The sequence below is a fragment of the Geospiza fortis genome, unplaced genomic scaffold, assembly GCF_000277835.1.
Source record: "Geospiza fortis unplaced genomic scaffold, GeoFor_1.0 scaffold40, whole genome shotgun sequence".
NCBI lineage: Eukaryota > Metazoa > Chordata > Aves > Passeriformes > Thraupidae > Geospiza > Geospiza fortis.
Window position 1 is genome coordinate 18,246,721 of NW_005054297.1, and position 19,968 is coordinate 18,266,688.

The 19,968-nt window shown below is 36.9% G+C and overlaps 1 protein-coding gene across 13 annotated transcripts in view; it reads left to right on the forward strand.

Moving 5' to 3' along the window:
• SORBS2 (sorbin and SH3 domain containing 2) overlaps positions 1-17,897 on the forward strand; it is a 144,021-nt gene extending 126,124 nt beyond the window's left edge. For 7 of the 13 annotated variants that reach the window (XM_031058756.1, XM_031058976.1, XM_031058792.1 and 4 more), the window contains 4 exons: positions 973-1,176; positions 12,195-12,244; positions 15,011-15,117; positions 15,867-17,897. In XM_031058756.1, coding sequence (XP_030914616.1) covers positions 973-1,176; positions 12,195-12,244; positions 15,011-15,117; positions 15,867-15,928 — 423 coding nt within the window. In that variant the 3' untranslated portion in view covers positions 15,929-17,897. Of the gene's footprint in view, positions 1-972; positions 1,177-4,445; positions 5,235-6,448; positions 6,560-12,194; positions 12,245-15,010; positions 15,118-15,866 lie in introns of all 13 variants that reach the window. The other 6 variants (XM_031059130.1, XM_031059179.1, XM_031059063.1 and 3 more) reach the window with 2 other exon arrangements.
• The last annotated feature ends 2,071 nt before the right edge of the window (positions 17,898-19,968 follow it).

Consider the following 19,968-nt stretch of genomic DNA (forward strand, 5'->3'; position numbering starts at 1 on the left):
ACTGAAAATAATGGTGTTTTTTTATTAATTTGAAATTTATAAAAGTCAGAGAGGTCTAAAAAAACCCCAGGAATAGGAACTTAGAGAAGTTACAGGTTGGGGATAATTGAGTGTCTTATTCCTTTCTAAAATTAGCTTTTGTGTTTATTGTGGTGATCATAATCTTAACGGCCCAATTTTGGTTTGTTTGGAAAGTTGACTTGCATTGGTTTTCCTTTGTTCCATCTCACTAAGGGCAATTGTAGTGAACTCCACACATCAACTACAGAAACAAAATTAAAACCAAAAGAATGCAAAAGTAATAGGCAAGGATTTGTTTCAGAAAGACATGGTGAAAAGAACATCATGTAAACCAAAGAAGGGTGTAGCTCATTAAGTAAAAGGTTTGAATATAAGGTTGATGGTTTCAATTTCTACAGTCTCTAAGAACAGTGAGGTTCTGCCCATTTTACATAGGAAAAACACTTATTTCTCTCATATTTTCAACAGACTCACACTTTTTAGTTTTCTACCTTCACTTACTCAAATTTTACTGATAACAAAGCACTTGCATGGATTTCACTGTTGAACTTTTATCACTCTTAAGAAAAAATGGGCATAGCAGTCAATGCATACTATAATTGGGGCATTAGCTAGTAGTTTAGCCAACAATTAAAACAGGTTATGTTCCAAAGAAAAGTGTTAACGTTAATCTCCCAAGCAAGAGGAGAGGACTACATGAGATTCCTCTCAGATAAAAGAACAGCATTTATAGTCCATGCTTAACCCCTCATTACATACTGGAACAATATGGTAGTTTTATGTATGGCTGTTATCAATGGGAGGAAAAATGGGAAAATGGAGATGATGCTCAAGACTGATGGAAAGCAGCACTGTGGGGAAGATACTATTATGTGTTAAAATAATAGCTGTTATGTACAAAATTAACTTTCAATGTATGTGCTGATAACTCATTTTCATAATGCCTTTCAGGGAGACAGAGTAATTCTTCTTAAGCGAGTTGATCAAAACTGGTATGAAGGAAAAATACCAGGAACCAACAAACAAGGCATCTTCCCTGTCTCCTATGTAGAAGTCATCAAAAAGAATCCATCAAAAGGTGTAGATGACTATCCTGACCCTCCAATACCCCAAAGCTATTCTAGTGACAGAATACATCATTTAAGTTCAACTAAGGTAAGGATTTTCTGATGTTAGCTGCCACCCATAGAGTGGGTTTAGAAGGACTTGTAATATTTTTGTTAACATTGACTTGTTAACATTATACATAGGATTAAATACACATTTTCTTTCTTGCACAGGTAGAATTGCATTACTATGTTGTTAGTAAATAATTTTTAATAGACAAGTGTGTCTCATATTCTGCCAGGATTTATGCTCTTTTCTTAATTGGTTTTTACATTATTTTTAGTAGAGACAGGTGAAATTTGGGCAGAAAAGTCAACAGAGAAAAATTTATCTGGGAATCTTAGCAAGAATTTGAGCATTAAGGGTATGTCTAGCAGACTTGTAATAGTACAATGTGAAGACATTCCCATAACACAGCTGTCCTAAAAGCCTACGGTTCCATAAGCATGCAGGACACTGCTTGCCAAGACCAGTTCTGTACCTTTTGAAGCAAAGGAGAACAGCCAGTGATTATGTACTAAAACCTTCCTCCTTTTGCCATTCACAGTCTATGAGGAGGCTAGAATGTTGGTACATTCCTTGGAGTGGTACAAACTGACAGTGTTGTTTCATTTAGGAGTGAGATGATTGTCATCGCATTGTCAATGAACTTGAATTCAGATCTTTATGGTTGTATATTTTTCACACCAGATGCATATCACAGGTTCCAAATTGTTCTTTTTCCTAGTCTAGATAACCACCACAAAGCATACTATAGGATGCTGCAGAAAGATTCCTGTGTTCTGGTTTATCATTCACTTGTAAGGCTTTGCACTCACCTGTGTGGGGAACATAACATTTTTGGCAGTGACCAAAACTAAGGAAGTTTCTGCATACAAACTGTGCTTAGAATTAACTTGTTATCAATTACTTTGAACACTCAAGATGGAAACTTTTCTAGATCTTCCTCTTTACCTTTGCTGTTTATCTCTTCAGCGTGGGCAGTGATTTTTTTGTGTAATTATAAACGTCTTTATCCTGCTATTAATTCATGTTTCATTTGATCTTGTCCTCTTTTCTACTTCTATCTACTTCCATACTTGGTGATCATCCACATGCTTCAACTTTGAAATAAGTTCCACATTTACTAACTACTTTGGGGTTGTAAAAAGCTACCAAAAGATGTCATTTATAGGCAACAGTAACCCCTGAAAATATTACTAAGTATTAGTTGGTTTGGGACAGTTGCTCAAATAGGTCTTGTCTGGTTTTCCAGAATGTGTCCCAACAGAGAACTAGATCCTATCTCTTCTATTCCCACAAAACTGTTCAAGTAACATCAAATTCTGTAGCTTCCAACTGGGGTATTCATACACTAGAGCTTATTGTTACTTGTCCCGAAGGCAAGTCAAGACTATGAGGCAGCTTAAGTGCTCCCTATTCCAGAGATGCCTCTCCCTGTTTTCTATGGAGCAGGCTTCTCTCTAAGGTATCCTGCCAAAGCTCCATAGCTCTTGTTGAGCACAGGTGATGCTTCAGAGCATTTACATCCATATTACAAAAGTATCCTGCCACTATTATTAAGTTAGTTTTTACTAAATTAGTTCATGAGGGAAGGAAATTGGTAGAAGCCTTCTTTTTAACATAGGATACTTCTTCAACAATCAGGTTAAAAAAACCCAAAACCACCTTCCACTGAGACTTTTAAACAGACATCTTTTTTCTGGATTCAGCTGTATTCAGAAATGGCAATACCATGAAGAAGACATGTTGCTCCTGGCTACCTAGAAGCATTTCATCAGTCCTGAAGGTGTTCTAGAGTTTACCACACTTTCTGATACCACTTTCCCTATTCCTTTGGAGATTTTTACCACATATCACTCCTTGTTGCTAGAACAATTGTACTAAACTTCTCTGGCCTAATGGCAGTAAGAGAAATAATACAAGTTGTGAGCAAATTTTGCTCTCTGTACCTTGGCCTAATCCATCTATATCTTTAGATATAGATATATAGTGCAGCTTATAGCCAAGGGAAAGTAAAAATGGTGAAATCTCGTCAGCAGTATTATTGACCTTAAAACCACAGGTTAAGGACCCTTGCTTAAGAGGAATGAGGAGGGAGAGAGACTGAGTATTTCTGTAACAGCCTAGCTCTGCTTTAGCAGACTGCATTGTATCAGTCTATACTGTTTACTTTGGTACAGAAGACTCGGTAACAAAGGTTTGTCTAACTATAATATAAAGCTGTTTACCTCAAGAAAACTCAAGCAGAAGGTAAGTAAACTAACTTCCCTATTCTGCAACATTATTGTAGACTTCTAAAATTTTTTTTCTCTACTACATTAATAATTAAAGTCTGTAGTAGTCCAGATAACTTAGAGGTGTACATCTAATTGTTTTGGATAGTTGTAACTATGAGATCAAAATATTTTTTGCTCAATTTTAATTTTGAGGATTTATAGTAATAAAAATGCATTTTCAGTATTTACTGAAGCAATGGATATCTACTGATGCTGTGTACGTATGACTCACCAGTCTCTCGTTCTTAGAAAAGGACGTTTCTTTTACCAGAAGGATACTTCAATCAATATTGTGTAACGGTACTCAAAGCATACTCTTGTGTACTGTGCTGTCACTATTTCAAAAGCATTGTTGACTGCCTATGTCCACTTTGAACTGAATGTACCTTTCACAAATGTTGACATCATTTTGAACTAATAGGGTTAATTTTGAAAAAACAAATTCATTCTGAATTCTCAAATTCATTCATTCTGAGCAGCAGCTCATGCCTTAATAAAAGTATGCAACGTATTAAAGATGTTTCTTAAGCATTTACTCAGAAGTACTAAGAAAAAGTAGAAGTATTAACATTTTAATGATTAGAAATTACCTCGGTTGTTGTGCTTAGAAAAAAGTATTTAATGACACCTGAAGTGTACTTCTGAAAATTCTATTCTCAAAATAAGAGTAATGGTTTGGGAAAAATTCATTATTATTAATTGTATGATTTAATAACCTGTGACAGGCTCACTAACAGAGCACCATGAGTAACATAACTTCAGCAGATCAAATGCAGTTGCCTTCATGAATGTAATGATTCAGATCTGTCTTCATGTTTGACATTTATGCCCTAAGCCAGAACCTGATAGTTTCATGTTTCAAATGTCTTTCCTGCTGTTCTGATTCATATAGTCGTGATTTCAGACATCCATGGTCACTGAAATTGTACCCTGTGATCCAGATGATGGCACAGACATTTTTCTTTTCCAGTTTACTCATATCCTAATTCTCTGTCATGCTTATCTATTTCAATTCCCCTGTTTTTCTTATTTTTGAAGTTGCCTTCCCAAGCACTGACCCCACTTTCCAGACAACTTCCGTCGTCTTGGTCACACATTGATCGAAAGATTCTCCAGGTTGACTGTAGTGACTTGTTCTCAAGGACTGTTGGGTTTTCACCTTCAGGCATGTGCAACCCAACTTCTCCATCAGTTCCAGACAGTTTTCTTTGTGACTTAGAAGAACTCAATTCTTTGGCATTAGCAATGTCCCAGACTGTAGCAATCACCCCAGGTAGTAGCATTCACCACGTTAAAGATGATCACTTTATGCCAAATACAGAGGTGTTTCTCAGCTCTCCTACAGATCTCCCTCTGTCCTGTCTTGTATCTCCCTCTGTCTCATCTTCAGCCGGCTCATCTCATGACATAGCATATATGCATGTCAGCAACAATACCAAGTCAGGAAAAGATAAAGACTTAGAAAGCATAATTGACCCTTTAGTTATTGAAGTACCTAGAGATTTGTCAGATGCTACAAGAGAAGGTGAACACGGTGCTATGCATAACATCCCTTTGCCATATGAAGAAGGTTCCTTGTTCAGTGTGCTAGCTGCAAAAGCTGAAAACGAAGAGGAAATCTGTACTGCAGACCTGTCACTTAATAGAGGGGATCAGTCAGAATCTCAAGAATCAGATTTCTCCAGAGAAGCACAAGACACAACAGAAGAACTGACTAGACTGTATATAGAGGAGGATCTGGTACATGACAATTTAGAATTCCCAATAGCAAGTGGAGAAGATTCTATGGATTGTTATGAAGGATATACTTCACCAGATATTTTTAAGGTATTTTAATTTCTGACAACCCTGACTTCTGTGTTCAGATAACTTAGTATAATTATTCTCTGCCTTGTATCCACATGTTTCTATTGTGCACAGGCACACTTTTATATAATTGCATTTGATAAAACTGAGCTCTGAGCAAGCTGGTTTAAGAAGAAAGGTGTCCCTGCCCATGGCAGGGAGGTTGGAACTAGATGATCTTTAAGATCCCTTCCCACCCAAACCATTCTATGATTCTATTATTAAAAATTGTCAGCGTTAGGGGACAGTCCCTTCTCAGAAGCAGGCATTATAAATTCTATGATGTATCAATTGTGCTAGTCCTTTCCCTCCTGCCCTTCCTGTTAGCCAAGGAGCTTCTGATGTGAAAAGCCAGTGAACCATTTCCCTCCCTAGCCCATTGCGTGCTGCCCCTTTTGAGAGAGAGGCCCCAGCAAGCAAATGCTGTCAGCAGCCTCCAGAGGGAGGGACGTGTGCCTGCTGCAGAGACTCTGCGGTTTGTGCTTGGCATGTGTCAGCTCACAGCTGATGTATTTATAGCAGGCTCTGTTACAAGGATCTGACTAACAGTAACAGATCAGATTATGTTTGGCAGTTACACAAATGCTTCCTCCCCAAGCCCTCCCCCGTTCCTCTTTGGGACCCTACATCACTGAGCTATCCCAAGTGTATGCTGGCCATTAAATGCCACAATGTAACTATACAGTTTGTGTGGTTTCCAGGCATAGCTCTTTTTTCTGTTCAGCACTTACTTCAACAGACTATTCAGGTAGTTGCTTTCACTGCCAGCAGGCAGTGCTGCATATATTAGGACAATATATTTTAGGCCAAATGTTAAACTATTTAATTACATTTTGCCCTTTAATTACATTCTACCCTTAAATGACCTGAAAAACAAAGACTAAAAACTTAAGAATAGAGGTGAAATCCATGGCCACAAATGGTAACTTTTTAATGTTTTCTGAGGCAAGAGATGTCTTCCAGAAAAGTAGATGACTACTAATAAGATTAGCATGAGATTTGTGATTGTTAAGGTTAGTTACATGTCCCCTTACTGAGCATTTGACATCCTTCAGCTGATTTTGGAACACAGTTTTATAGCAGAGCTACTTCTCATATTTCTTAAACATTTAAGCCAGCTCTGCTTTCTGCTGGAACATCAGGAGACTGATCCTCTTTTCCATCTTTCTTCTAATCTTCCATTTCCCTCTGCCAAGGCACCTACTTCCCACTCCGTTCCTACAATACCCCTGTCTACTGCTTCCCTCTCAGCTCCTCTCCTCTCTAAACCCTTAGAGCAGCAGGAGAAAGACTCACTACAGTTAAAGGTAACTGCACCTCTTGGGTATGGATTGTTGTAAATCTTCGTGTCTATTAAATAACTGCAAGGCTAACACTGAGTTTGATCTTCTCAGATGTACTGCTTTCTCTACTAATATTAAATAACATAAGAAATGGAGGATTGATAGGCCTTTTTCAAGTGAAACACAAGGTAAAACTATAACCATTGTAATACAATTAAATAGTTTAAGGAGATACCAATGATAGGAACGCAGAAAGCCTTCTATTCAATTTCAGGTTCACACCAGGACAGCAATGTAACTGAGTTAATTGAATGAAACAGAACTGTATTCAAGTATGCAGAAACTAGATAACATTTGTGTTTCCGTTTTCAATTTCCATCCAAAGCCTGGGAGAAAAGTCATAAATTTCATGGGAAAGCACCACTGCTGAGGGTCATGTTCTAAATATCAATTCTGTTAGTCAAGGACTGGACAAAGATTATTCCCTCTTCAGAACTACATTTTGTGTCAGCATTGAAGCTCTGTGGCAGAAAAATGAAAACTTGCTCTAGAAAGACGAAGTTAATTTGCAGTGCTGACTTCCAGAAGATTTGTCTGCTCGTGAAGAGGAGAAAAAGTAACGTAAAGAGAAACTATCCTAGAAAAGTGATCATTGCATCGTTACATTTATGTCATAAATACCCTCCTTTTTTTTTTTTTTCTTTTCTTAAGATCTACCCCATTTTACAATGTGCATTCACAGAAAACACAGACATAATGGACTTAAGGAAGTCTTAAGATCAACAAATCTGTTGGGTTTTTTTCTGAAGCAGGGAAGAGACATAAGGCTTCTTTCTAGGGCATGAATCTGTCATGAGCTTAGGTTTGTTCCACCTCAAAGAAGTAGTAAAATAGAGTGCTGCACTTGTTTATGCAGCTTTTAATAATGTAGCAGTTAGTAGAGTGCTTTTGGTGCTTTTGCTTAGCCTAACCAAAAAAATTAAGAACATTCTTCATCTACGCTGAAATTCTTTTTAGGTGACCTGTATATTCCTTGCCCTTATTTGGGCAAGGTGTGTTAATCCAAGCTGCAAATAAATAGGAAGAATATATGTTCTTAAAACTGTATACTGATACTTCAGTAACTTTTTGTTAATTTAAAAATACTTATGTATATACACACATACACACAGATATATATATATTTGCTATGTAGCTTAAAACTAAATGGAATACAAGGAGCTATGGGTGGGAAGTGTCACTTCACATTTTGTTGGTGGGAGGGATGTGTCCTCCAAAAAAAGAAGTCTGAAGACATGTCCTAAGGAGAAATGCTGACATTTTTCTGCCTTCTCAGCCTTTCTAGGTATCTTTTTTTGCTGTTCTTATTCACCCCTCTCCTAAGAGGGGGATGGGTTTGTTTGTTTAGTCACATTCTACTGACAGTGAGAAATACCTAAGAAAAGGTTTCCAATATAGCACTCTGCTCTCCTCACATTCCCCCCAACTCACCCCTGCCCATGAGATTTCACATGGGCTGCACACACAACCCTTAATAACTGAATTCTGACAAACATAAAGCTGATTTGTAGTGATGTTAACAAAATGAGGATACTTTCATGAAGTACTTTCCACCGAAGTATTTACTTGCTTTCTAAATGCAAATTTAGGGGGTGTGTTCTGTTTAAAAACAAGGAATTACATTCACCATTGGTATTCCTAAGGTAGCATTTCTGCTCTGTACTGTTGAGCTTTTCTGTGTTATTATCTGAGCTACTGCAGGGGGTACACATGCAATAATTGTTCCAATTGCATATGCTATACATGATTCATCTACTAATTGTAACATTGTGTGTACCAGAGCAGGAAACCCTTGGGAAAGAAAGATACAGTGGTAGCAATGAAAATACTGTATACTAACAGTACTCCTCCTACCTGTAACAGTTGCTTTTTGTTATCAGGAAAAGCATGTCTGACTTGCATGTAGGAATGAAGCAACAAAAATCCCATGGTGCTTCATTCTTAAACTCTCGCTTGACAAAGTTTTTGTGGTTCTTCTAGGCTAATTTAAAGAGAGAGCTATTTGTTATGGGTAAACCTCCTCGTAGCCCAGTGATGACTAAGAGATCCTGCAGCTCACCTGTCAGAGGTCACAGCTATTCACACAGGGTATGGTACTGGATGCCCAGTGTGCAATAACAGCTTTTCCATGGACAAGGAGCTCAGTGTCTAGTCTTTCAGTATTTGCTTTTACCCAAGTGTCTCAATACTATCAGTATGCTGTGTTTTCTTCCTGTTGTGCTTCTGTGCTATGACTGAGTAAAGGCAACAGGTCTATGTGTGCCTGAACTTTTTATATAAATCCACTAGTGTATTGCATCTCTGCAGTACTGCATGGTATTTCCAGTGCTACAAGGTGTTTATATGTAGTTCTTTATAGTTAGTCTAGTTTATTAAAATTGCTCCTCTCTTTGCAAGTATTTTTAGTTTATTAAAATTACAGCTTCTAAGAGTAAAAAAATTTATTCTCCATTTCATATATACAGACTTTTGCATGTATACAGACTGAATTTTTTGTTCTGAATCCACGTCCTTCTTTTCAAAATGTTTTGCTCCTGCTACTTTTTTTTTCACTCAATACTATCCTCTTTATTCAGCCACTCCAGATTTTAATACCCTTTAACCTTTCACTTCTTATCTGTAATGTAACTGTAACACAATTCTAATTTTTTCACCTAGCCAGAAAGTCAGGTTGTTTCGAATTTGCATGGATTTTGCTCAAAAAGGTAATCTACATTATGAAAAAGGGAAAAAAAAAAAACCACAAAAAGTCAAACACAAAAACCCCACCCTCAACCTAAACAATATGAGAATAAGAATTTGTGGTTTATGCTTTACTTTCAGTTCAGGATTTATTTGTCCTTTGCATTGGTTTCTTAACATTTAGTTCTTAAAACTAGTAATGGGATTAATTGTTTTCCATGCTGTTGCTGCTGATTTTAGGTGATCATCTTTCTGATGTCTCCCTTTTTAAAATTTGAATCTTAGTTTAAGATATGCAGGTTTGTATAACTTCCAAAGTCTTAGCTTTTTGGCAAGCCTCTGTTTGCTTCCAGGTATTGAGGGGACAGCGTTTTCTTCACTAATGAAGAAAGACAGTTCAATCCTAGGAAGGCCAGAATTCTTGTAGTAGGAGTCAAATACCATCTAACAGAAAGGCCAGCTAGGAATGAAAGCTGTAAAAAGGGGATTAAGCCCTATTTCAATTTTGCACATTACTCCAAATGAATGAAATGTAACCAGTATATTAAGAGGAGTGTATTGGTCAATGTGTAGTGTTTATTACTTTAATTCCAAAAATACAAGAGCACATATCATGCACCTAATTTGCATACTCAAGACTCTACAGAACTTTTATATGTAAGTGCAGTATCAGTCATGCATGAAAATCAGGCATACAACTGGGACCATTGACTTGATTGCACACTCCTTAATGTTTTTGGAATTAGGTCCTGCAATATTTCCCAGGAAATAGGACAGTCTGCTAAACTGAGGTGCAGTTGAAAACTAGGAATCTTTGTTAACAGTCCTTTGTCTAGCCAATGCAGCTGTATGTGGGAATGAGAGGTTAGGGAAAAAAAACAAGGAGAAAGCTTCTGGATGTCAGCTGGGGTATTACTGTGGAATGCCTCCAAATAGAGAGCAACACCAAGGTCCCCCTGCTCAGACATACCACCAATCACTTCACCCTATTTCTCCAAGATTGTAATTTTGTCACAGGACTGTTTTCTCTGCAGAGAAAACATAGAGTTAAATCATGAGTCACCTTGATTCTTATCTATTTCTACGGTGGTTAATTAGCAATAGAACCTTTTATGAAGCATATGCAGAAAAAGATGATAATACAAACCTACCCAGTTTCTTCCTGGCTTGGTATTATGTTCAAAGCATTAAATCATTTGGAGCATTGTTTAGGACTTTTATTTCCATTGTTTATAGGAGAAGTCCTTAACCATGGCTGAGTTCTTTTGAATCTCTATCTTTGGCATTCAGCTCAGTTACAGACCTGATGAAAGATTAGCAGTAAATCAGGACAGATTCCAATCTAAATTCAAAGAATTCTGACTATTCTCCTCTTGCTAGACAAGCCAGCCATTGAAGGAGGTTTACTGAGAACTGTTTAATTTGTAATCTTTACTGTTTATTCTTCAGTAAAAATTATCCATTTTTCTTGTATGTGGGCAGAGGCAGAGTAAAGTTAAGAGGGAGAGAAGACAGTAAAGAGCATAAACATTTTCTTTTACTTTGAAAATCTGTTTCCCACCTAGTATTCAATAATATGAATTTAAAAAAAAAAATCTACCTGCCTGCAAATTTAGGCACCTTTTAAAAGTTATACTCTATAAATTGTAAAGTACAGATTGTTCACAATATTTTCTGCATGTATTCATAGAAACTGCTGAAAAGAAATTTAACTGATTTCATCTGGAGATACTGAGAGGGAAAAGAGGGGAAAGAAACCTAACAAACTACATCCTGTGCTTTTCTGTTCAATTTTTGCCATCAGCCTGTGGATTGTTTACAGCTGCTTTCTCTCTTGGAAGACTGTATCATCTTCAAGAGTGACTGAAATAGTCAAACCAAGAGAGAACCATGGGGCAATAAGACAAATTCCATGGCTTAAAGATCAGGTTGCAGTTTACTCAATTCATGAAAGAAAGTGCTATGAGCAGTGTTTGATATCCACATTCCCAAAACAGATATGGTTCCCAGACTTGTCTCTACAGAGTGACCAGAGGGCATCCTCAGTCAACAGAGAATATGATCCCTGCTCATATCAAGAGCTTTTCCAAGCAGCTGCTCCTGCACTTTCTGGCCCCAGCCAGATTCTAATCAGTATAAGTCAATAACTTTCTAAGCAGGATATGGTTTCTGTAGAAGGTTAGTATTTTTCATTTCCATGCATCCAGATGTATTGAATATTATTGCTCAGTAATGCTCCATTGAGAAGGAACATAGTTCCTTTCAAAAGCTCTGCACTGGAAATACAGACTACTTTTTTCTGTTGAAGTATTAATTGTTATAGTCACACAATTAAATGTATTCTTTCAAAATTGTTTTCTGTTTTTTGCCTCCCAACAGCCTGCATGGCTTGAGATGAAACAGAATTAGTTAAAGCATAGCATGTTATGCCTGCCAAGTTAGTACTTTGTGTGTGTAATGTAAATTGGTATGTTGTTCGTCTGTGAATATTCTAGATTCTGCCATTATGTATAGGAGATTTTATCTGCTTATCTAAAAATATATTTCACCAAAAAAATGTATGATGTTCATCAGTTGCATCTGATTTTTCTAATGTTATTTCTGTTTCACAGTGAAGAGGCAGCAGGGTTCTATTCCAGCTTTGTACTATGCTATAAATAGAATGGACTGTTGATGAAGTTCAGTTTTGTTTAGTTTTTATTATGACCTCCAAAAATCAGATCTTTAAACGTGCCAAGATTCAGTTGTTTGTTGTGTCTCTTAAGGATTTCTTGTTAGTTGGAAGGGGGGCAGAATGGGCCATGGTTTTACACAAGGTAGAATATGGACTCTTGAGCAACTATGTGTTACACCCCTATCCAACTATTTGGACCTTAAACTGCAAATCTTTATTACATTTCAAATCATTTCATTTCAGCCACAGCGCCCTGTGCTTTCTCATGAAAATATACACGGTGGGGGGGAACCGTAAGTATAATTCTTGTCTACTAAACCAAAACCTAATGTTTAACTAACAGCCAGCACGTCATCAGATAATTTTTTAACTTGCCAAGTACAATTATGAAGAGATTGCACAGATTTATTGATGAACGCATGATGTAGGCAGATAGCCAAGAAGGTCCCAGAGGGCAAAGCCTTATTTGTTTAATTTTACATTCAGTACAGCCAGACATGGCAGTTTAATAGTTCTCCATTTTCTGTACTCACAGAAGAGATTTTGACTTTTTTTATTCTCTCAATTTTTACGTCTCAGCAAAATGACAGTTACAGATTCAACACTGATTCAACTGATCTGCTTTACTGACTTGATACAATTATTCAGAAACAGTTCTGGATGTGAATAGAGAAAAAAAAAGTAACTTGATAATGTTGATCACAGGAACACAGGCTCACACTTTTTGGTGTGATTTGCAAGTGCAATTCAAATATGAGATACAAGAAAAGCTTTTCTGAAAACTGGAGAAGAACATAGAACTCAAGTCTTATTTTAAGTGATTGGGATATTTCAGTACTGACATTTAAAATGCAAGTTCCCTGCAAGATTGTCTTGAGATTTCCACCCCCACTCCCAGCCTTGCACTTGGGTCCTACTTCGGTGATCACTGAAACCAGCAGCCATTCTTCCTTTAGCATCAGAGCACTTTAGCATATGCCCTATTAGATAATTTTTCATAAAATGTACCTAAGGTTTATTGTCTAAAAATATTTCTAAATTTTCCTTAGTCATTTAAAGATGAAAAAGAGGGACAAAAAGTTACTAGATAGAGTACCCCAAATACATAATAAGATTTGGATATTCAATCTCACTAAAACCACAACTTCTTGTTGGTATAGTTGAGCATACTGAAACACCTAACTCAGTTTTGAAAGCAATAATTTTCTAATTCATTTTGTTCAATATATCATAAGTAGTTCATGACTAAATTTATTGATTCCTAAAATTAAAAACATAAATATATTAAATTTATATTTAAATTCATGTATAAATTCTCTTGAATATGTTTTCTGTCAGTATTGTAAATGCTAGTAGAGTTTTCATACTTACAAAAGTCTTAGATTATCATAGAAAGAATGAAATTACTACAAAGGAGTTTTTTAGATGGATTATCTAGAAATTACTAAGATTCAATTTCTAAAGTACAAAGAGAGCTCATTGGTAAGTTCTTGTTACTGTACTTGAGTAAGTAATTGGCTTGAATCCTATTCATGACACATTGCATCTGCAAATCTTTTCCCCTTGGAAGCTGCATTTAATTATTTTTTGGAATATCACCATAGCTCTGCTTTCCTGGAATGATGATAAGCATAACAGAAAACATTATTGCCATTTAGCTTTTTGCACAGATTGTTCTTACTACTGCTACACAAATTACCAAAGGTAATTGCTTAAACAACCAGTCTCTTTCCATTTTGTTAGAGTAATTAAAATATAAAAAGAGACTTTCGGGGCTTAGGAAGATGACTGCCAGTGACAAGAAATTCAGGTGGTTTTCTTTTTTTTTATTGGAAAATTAGAAAATTTTCTTCTTTTCTAATCTCTGAACCAGCAATGTGAAAAATAAGTGCAGTTTATTTAAGATAACCATCATGAAACTAAACCTAGCACCAGTCTGTATAAAGGATTTTCAAACTGGGCTTTCAGGAGCAGGAATTTTTTACTGAAGTAAACATCTTATTTAAGCCATGAAAACTTAGCCAGAATGATAAACACATCAATGAGCAAGCTATCTTGTTTGTACTGGGGTAAGTGTAATGATGGTATTAAGGTTTAAAACTCGGTGAACTATTCTAAGAGAAAAGAATGGCTACAATTATGTTTTGCTTCAGTAATCTGAAATTAAAACTATATACTTTTCCCAATTTCTGCAGTTGTACCCTGCTTCTTTTTAAACAGTCAGTCATACCTAAGGCACGGTTGCTTAGGGAAAAAGGCCAATTCTGACTCTACAGGATTCACAGGCTTTTACAACAATCTTCCTGTGGGCTGTCAGCCCAAGAACCTTCAGTTCCCCCTAGTGAGAGTTTATTCTTTCAATTAAAAAAACTTTAATTAAAAGCTGGCAAGGAATGAAATACAATGTATTTAGTAATTGCACACCCCTTGCCATTTATCCACTTACATCCTGGAATCTGCAGCCCTGGCCAGGTGCAGAAGTATAGCTCAGGGTTTGAATATTGTTTGAGTTTCCATCCCTGTGTCCTCTGATTTGATCCAGGCCTCTCCCTCACTCTCATAGATGGCTTATTTGTGCAGCCACTGAAGAGCCCAGGGAGCTCCCCCAGCCCCAGTGACAGTGTGTGAGAGCTGCTGTGCTGGGTACCCTCACTTGTGCTGCTACTGGCTTCTCAGAGCTTAAAGGCAGAACCACAGTGCTGACCATGGAAGCTTACAGGGCTAGCACATCTAGACTCTCCTTTAACAGTCCTCTGTTTGTTTACTGAACTATAACACTAAAATGTTTTTTAAAAAAATGCTTTTGAAACAACTGGTTGAGGAGCCATCAGACTTGCCTTTGAACCCAGTCTTCAATGTCTCATGAGTTGCCTTTCTAATGAAGGTTTTATTTGCTATAAGTTCCTAACCCTCAAGTCCACCAGGCAAAAAAAAAAATCCTTTTTGCCCCTATTTGCAAGAAGTGTTTCTTCTTAATGTTTAAACCAGCTCCTTTACTTGAGCAAAAGTGCAAGGAACTCTTTTCTTCTTTTTAAAATGCCTCATTTGTCCTATTTAAGGTTTCAGGCTCTATATAACTATACCCCTAGGAACGAAGATGAATTGGAGCTCAGAGAGGGAGATGTCATTGATGTGATGGAAAAATGTGATGATGGATGGTTTGTGGGTATGTTTTGATTTGGTTGCTCTTCTTTTTTTTTCCCCTGACCTGTGCTGCCCTCTTCATGTAGTATCTTTTTAAACAACTTGATTTTTGGCATTTAGTGTAATAAACCTGAACCTGGCTTTATCAGGAGAAATCCCAACCAAAATCCACTGAAATTAGCAGGTGATTTTGTACTTTTGTCTTTTAAAATTGATAGATGCCAAATTGACACACAGCTCCTGATTGTTGTACAGCATTGTTGTCATTTTTGACACAAAATGGACCATGTATAAAGGCCAGGTACCTTAAAACCTTCTCATGGGAATACATCCACAGCATTGACCACTTGTGAAACCCAAGTATTACTGATCAAATGATGATTTCATGACCAGGCCTAGATATGGTGGCTTAATCATTTCATAAACCCTCATACACACAGCAGCTAACTTAATCAACTGACAAGTTCTTAATACTTAAAAAATTCACATTATTTTAATAGACTTTATGTTGATGAAATTAAATTATTTCTGTGTACCAAGAATTTTAGCATAGCTCTTAATCAGGCCTAACAATTTAGTCAAATATGCTTCTTCATTTGCATTTTGCTTCTCTGTTACACTTTGTTAAACCTCACAAATAAAATTATATAGTATAAGGAACTCTAGATCATTCTCTTTGTGCAATATTAAACACAAAAAAATTTAAGGCCATGCTTACATAGTGATTTTCTGTTGTTATTCCCATCTTTCATCTATTGCTTCTAATTTCAGGAACCTCAAGAAGAACCAAATTCTTTGGTACTTTCCCTGGAAACTATGTCAAGAGGCTGTGAATTTTTTTCTTTCTACTTATTTATGCTGCATCTCTGCAACACATCTGCATAAAGCTGCTAGAAAACATGCTACGCTGGCCTTCTGTTTTCTCGCTTGCAGTCTCAAATAGAGGCCATCTAGTTCACCCTCATCCCATCCCACCCGCCAAACCGTCCCAGCAGTATTACAGCAACGACCACAGTGTGAATAACTAAGTTTTTCTGAGACAAGAGGAAGCATTTCAACATTTAAATACTCCCTGCTTTAAAGTATTTTCATGTGAAACACAATAGGAAAAGCCTGATGACAGGTACACAAATGAGTTGCCATGGGAGGGTAGGGGGGAAGGGGGAAAAAATTAATCTTGGTTTGAACATTTGTGGTACTACCATGAAGTCTGGTGGGATTTTTTCAGCATGCATGTAATACAGAGGAAAGTTGCTGTTTACTATTTTTTAAAAAATTGATTTTACACATTCTTATTAGCTTGGCAGCATTTGTTGCTTCCACATTGCTGTGTCACGGGTTTGCCTATTGTACTGGTTTACAATGTATGACAAACTATAATATAGACTTTTTGCCTGCACTTGTATGCTGTAACAAATGCACAGTGATTGTAAAATCTCAAGCAAGCAAAGTGAAAAATTGAAGAACTGCAAGTGTTCTGAATGGGTGCAATGGTATTGGCTAAATCTTTTTTCTTTTTTTCCCTAATGAAAAACTGTAGTGAACCTGTAGGGTTTTCTGTTAAAAAGTAAGTGCAAAAGGCACAAAGACTGGGAAAAGAGGATTTAAGGAAGAGCAAGACAGTGCTATAAGCATAGACAATAATAACCTGCTATTGATGTCTGATATTAAATGGTTGTAATCAAAATGTTGTAATAGTAAAAAACATGCAGTGTAAGAGGTAGTGTTTTTACTTATCAGGAAATTAAAGAAGCAGGAAGGTAAACAGTGTTAGTGCAAAGGGTTGTTGGATTTTGGTTTTTTCTTTCCTAACATAGCCACCTGAAAAATATTCACAAGCATCATGTACTGATTTATTTCACTATATATGTGTATGTATGTTAATGAAACCCAAGTTACATATTCTTTTTAGGAATTTAGACAGAAAAAAGAAGTCACAAGTATTAAAACCAATATATTTTAGAGGTGTTGGGTTTTGGTTTTTTGTCTGAATGAACAAGTGTTTGAAAACATACATTTTCCATAAGCAAAGGTAAGCATAAATAGCAAATGAAATTAAGGCACAGGATGATACTGACTATGGCTTTATGAAAATAAAATTTGGATTTGGTTTCTTTGGCACCTTATAGATGGCAAAAGCTTCTGCTGCATTTTTCATGGGTAAAGGATCAAAATTATCAAAATGTATGTAGTCTCTGTAGCATTTTGTACATAATTTTGCTTTTTTGTACAGAGCCATTTGGTTGTTGATTTTTAAAAAATTAAGTTTCTTATTTGCCCTCTTCACATACAGAACATTTCAATGCGTTTTTCTTTTCTTTCTCTGTTTACCATAAGCACATCTGGATAGTGCAATTCTGTAAGATAGCCTTTTATGCAAAATTTTATTAATTAAAATATGGTTTACCAGCCAAATCTAAATGTACATATGTCTTTATTACTGAGAAAGGTCATTAAGGCAAGGGTAAAGAAACATCTTTGTGCAGCATACCTTTATTATTGCAGATTTCATGGCAAAAGCTTTGTATTCAAAGGCTTTCAATTTTAAACTAGATCTGCATGCAGCTTTGCTGTGAGATTAATACTATCTTTGATGCCATTTATGATTGAGGACTTAAATATCTGTTGCCTGTGATATTTAAAAAGTACTGTTTCTACTCTGTATCTGATTTTAGAAAAATGCAGGTTTTTCATACCTGAGTTTCAGGTAACTGACTTTGAATTCCTACAAGCAAAAGGTCTCTGTGGTTGTTTTTTTTTTTCTTGAATAGACTTCTAATAAATTTTGCTTGGAGTACAAAACTGTTTCCCCCATCATTTCTACAAATACAAGTAACTTATCACTTAAGTATTGCAAAGTGCTTAACTCCTCAAGCTTATATGCAAATATTAGTACACCTTGTACTTACACACAGACTCCCCACACCCCCCATCAAGCCTACACCAGTTATATCTATGTGCCACTAGTATTGCCCACGGAGCTCGTACTGGGTCCACTTCTGTGTCATGCCTGAAACACCTGAATGCAAAAGCAACATTATGGACTTTCTGCATAGAGTGTGCCAATTTGAGATGATTTTTCTCTTGCCAGAACCACCCTTCACAGAGAAACACAATGTATAAACCCTTTATACATGCCAGAAGTTCCTACATCCTAATTGTTCCACAAAAGCAAAACGAGAACTCCCATGGTAAATGACAGCATAGGAACGAGAATTGAGGAAAACACTGGTTTTTGGGGAACATTTTACACTTGGGACATCTCTGCCTGGCAACAACTGTCCAAAAAAACTTGCAACAAGAAGCAAAGCAGGTTCTAAGTTTTGGGTGGGGGGTTGTGTTTGTTGTGTTTGGTTTTTTTGTGGAATTTTTTTTCACTGCCTGGTCGCACAGATACTGCTGGAGCCTCAGAGTAGCTCTTTAGTCCTTATTCACCATGCCATGCTGGCCATTCCTGCCTGGCTGCTTCTTCCCAAATGCTGTGCATGGTTTACTTCTACCATTAAAGAATCCAGTAGAGCAGCATCCTGCATTTGGACAGGAATAATCCATTTCCTCAAGTCTGATGTATGCTGTTTTGTCTTCACAATTGCTGGGCTGGAAAATGCAAACCCTCTAAATAATGCAACATCTCTAAATAAATAATATTTATGTAGCTGAAAGTGATACCTGTCTAGAGGGAGGCTAAGACCAAGGACTGCTGTTAAAACTCCAGCAGAAGCTCCTTTGTCAGTATAATTGTCAGTTCTGGGAGTGCTTTCAGTCAGGACAAGGCCTGATTTAGTCACTATGACTGAAGTGACCATTCCCTTCCTCGGCTAATTTAGCTTAAACCCACCCCATGCATCTCTTCTCACAGCCCAATAACCAAATGCTGGCATATGCAGTGCAACATGGTGTGGTTTGCCCTTTCTGTTTGCTGGGTGACCCAGCATGGGATTTAGGACATCACTGAAGTCCTGCTTTATGCCAGGTACCTGTGAGAACTGTCAGAAACAGGCAGTACTGTGCTTTCATAGTCTTCTATAAAAACTAGCCTAATAACGTCAGCTGGTTAGTATAGTCTCATTAATACAAAGAAATTCTGGATGGTTAAGGGTCTGAGTGGTTAAGGGGTGAAATAGAATGCTCTGCTTAATTGCAAAGTGAATGAAAACAGGGAAAATATTTGCCATTTTAATGAGAATAGCAAGCCATTGACACTTCAGGAAAAGATTGTAGTTCTTAATGTTTTCATCAAAAAGTAGATAAATATTTAAGTATATCTAGGTAAACCAAACATACTCAATTCTGCTAAGCCTGCTGAAATCCCAACTACACTATTGAAGGAAAAAACAAGGATTTTTTGAGTTTCCTTGGATAAGCCCCTATAAAACCAAGAAGGCCATGCCACACCCCACCGCCACTTTTTTGGTGTTTCATCCAAAAAAAGCCAGAGCAAGAGAGGTCTGGGGAATTAGAAGCCAGCCAGTTTAATATCTAGGAAAATATGAGAACAGATCAATTAAAAGCTTCCAATATTCACTGATTTTTCTGGAAAATTATGTATCAAACCAAATTCTTTTTCTCTTTTCAGCATGTGTAGCATGCTTCTTGATTTCTGTTAGGATTTGCTTTAATGCTATGAATTGGCAGCTGGATTTGCAGACTAAGAAAAGTCAGTGCCAGTGCAATAAAATGTCTGTCTGTTGCAGAGTTGCACATTACAGACAAACAGGTAATATAATCACAGCATCCCAAAAAACCAGTTGATCTCAGTCCTACCCTCAGAGAGAGTATTTGCTGCTGAGGCAAAGGCTTCCTGAAACAAGACAGCCCATAACACATCAACAAGGCAGGGAGACTAATGCATGAGCAGTTCAGGGTAGTGATC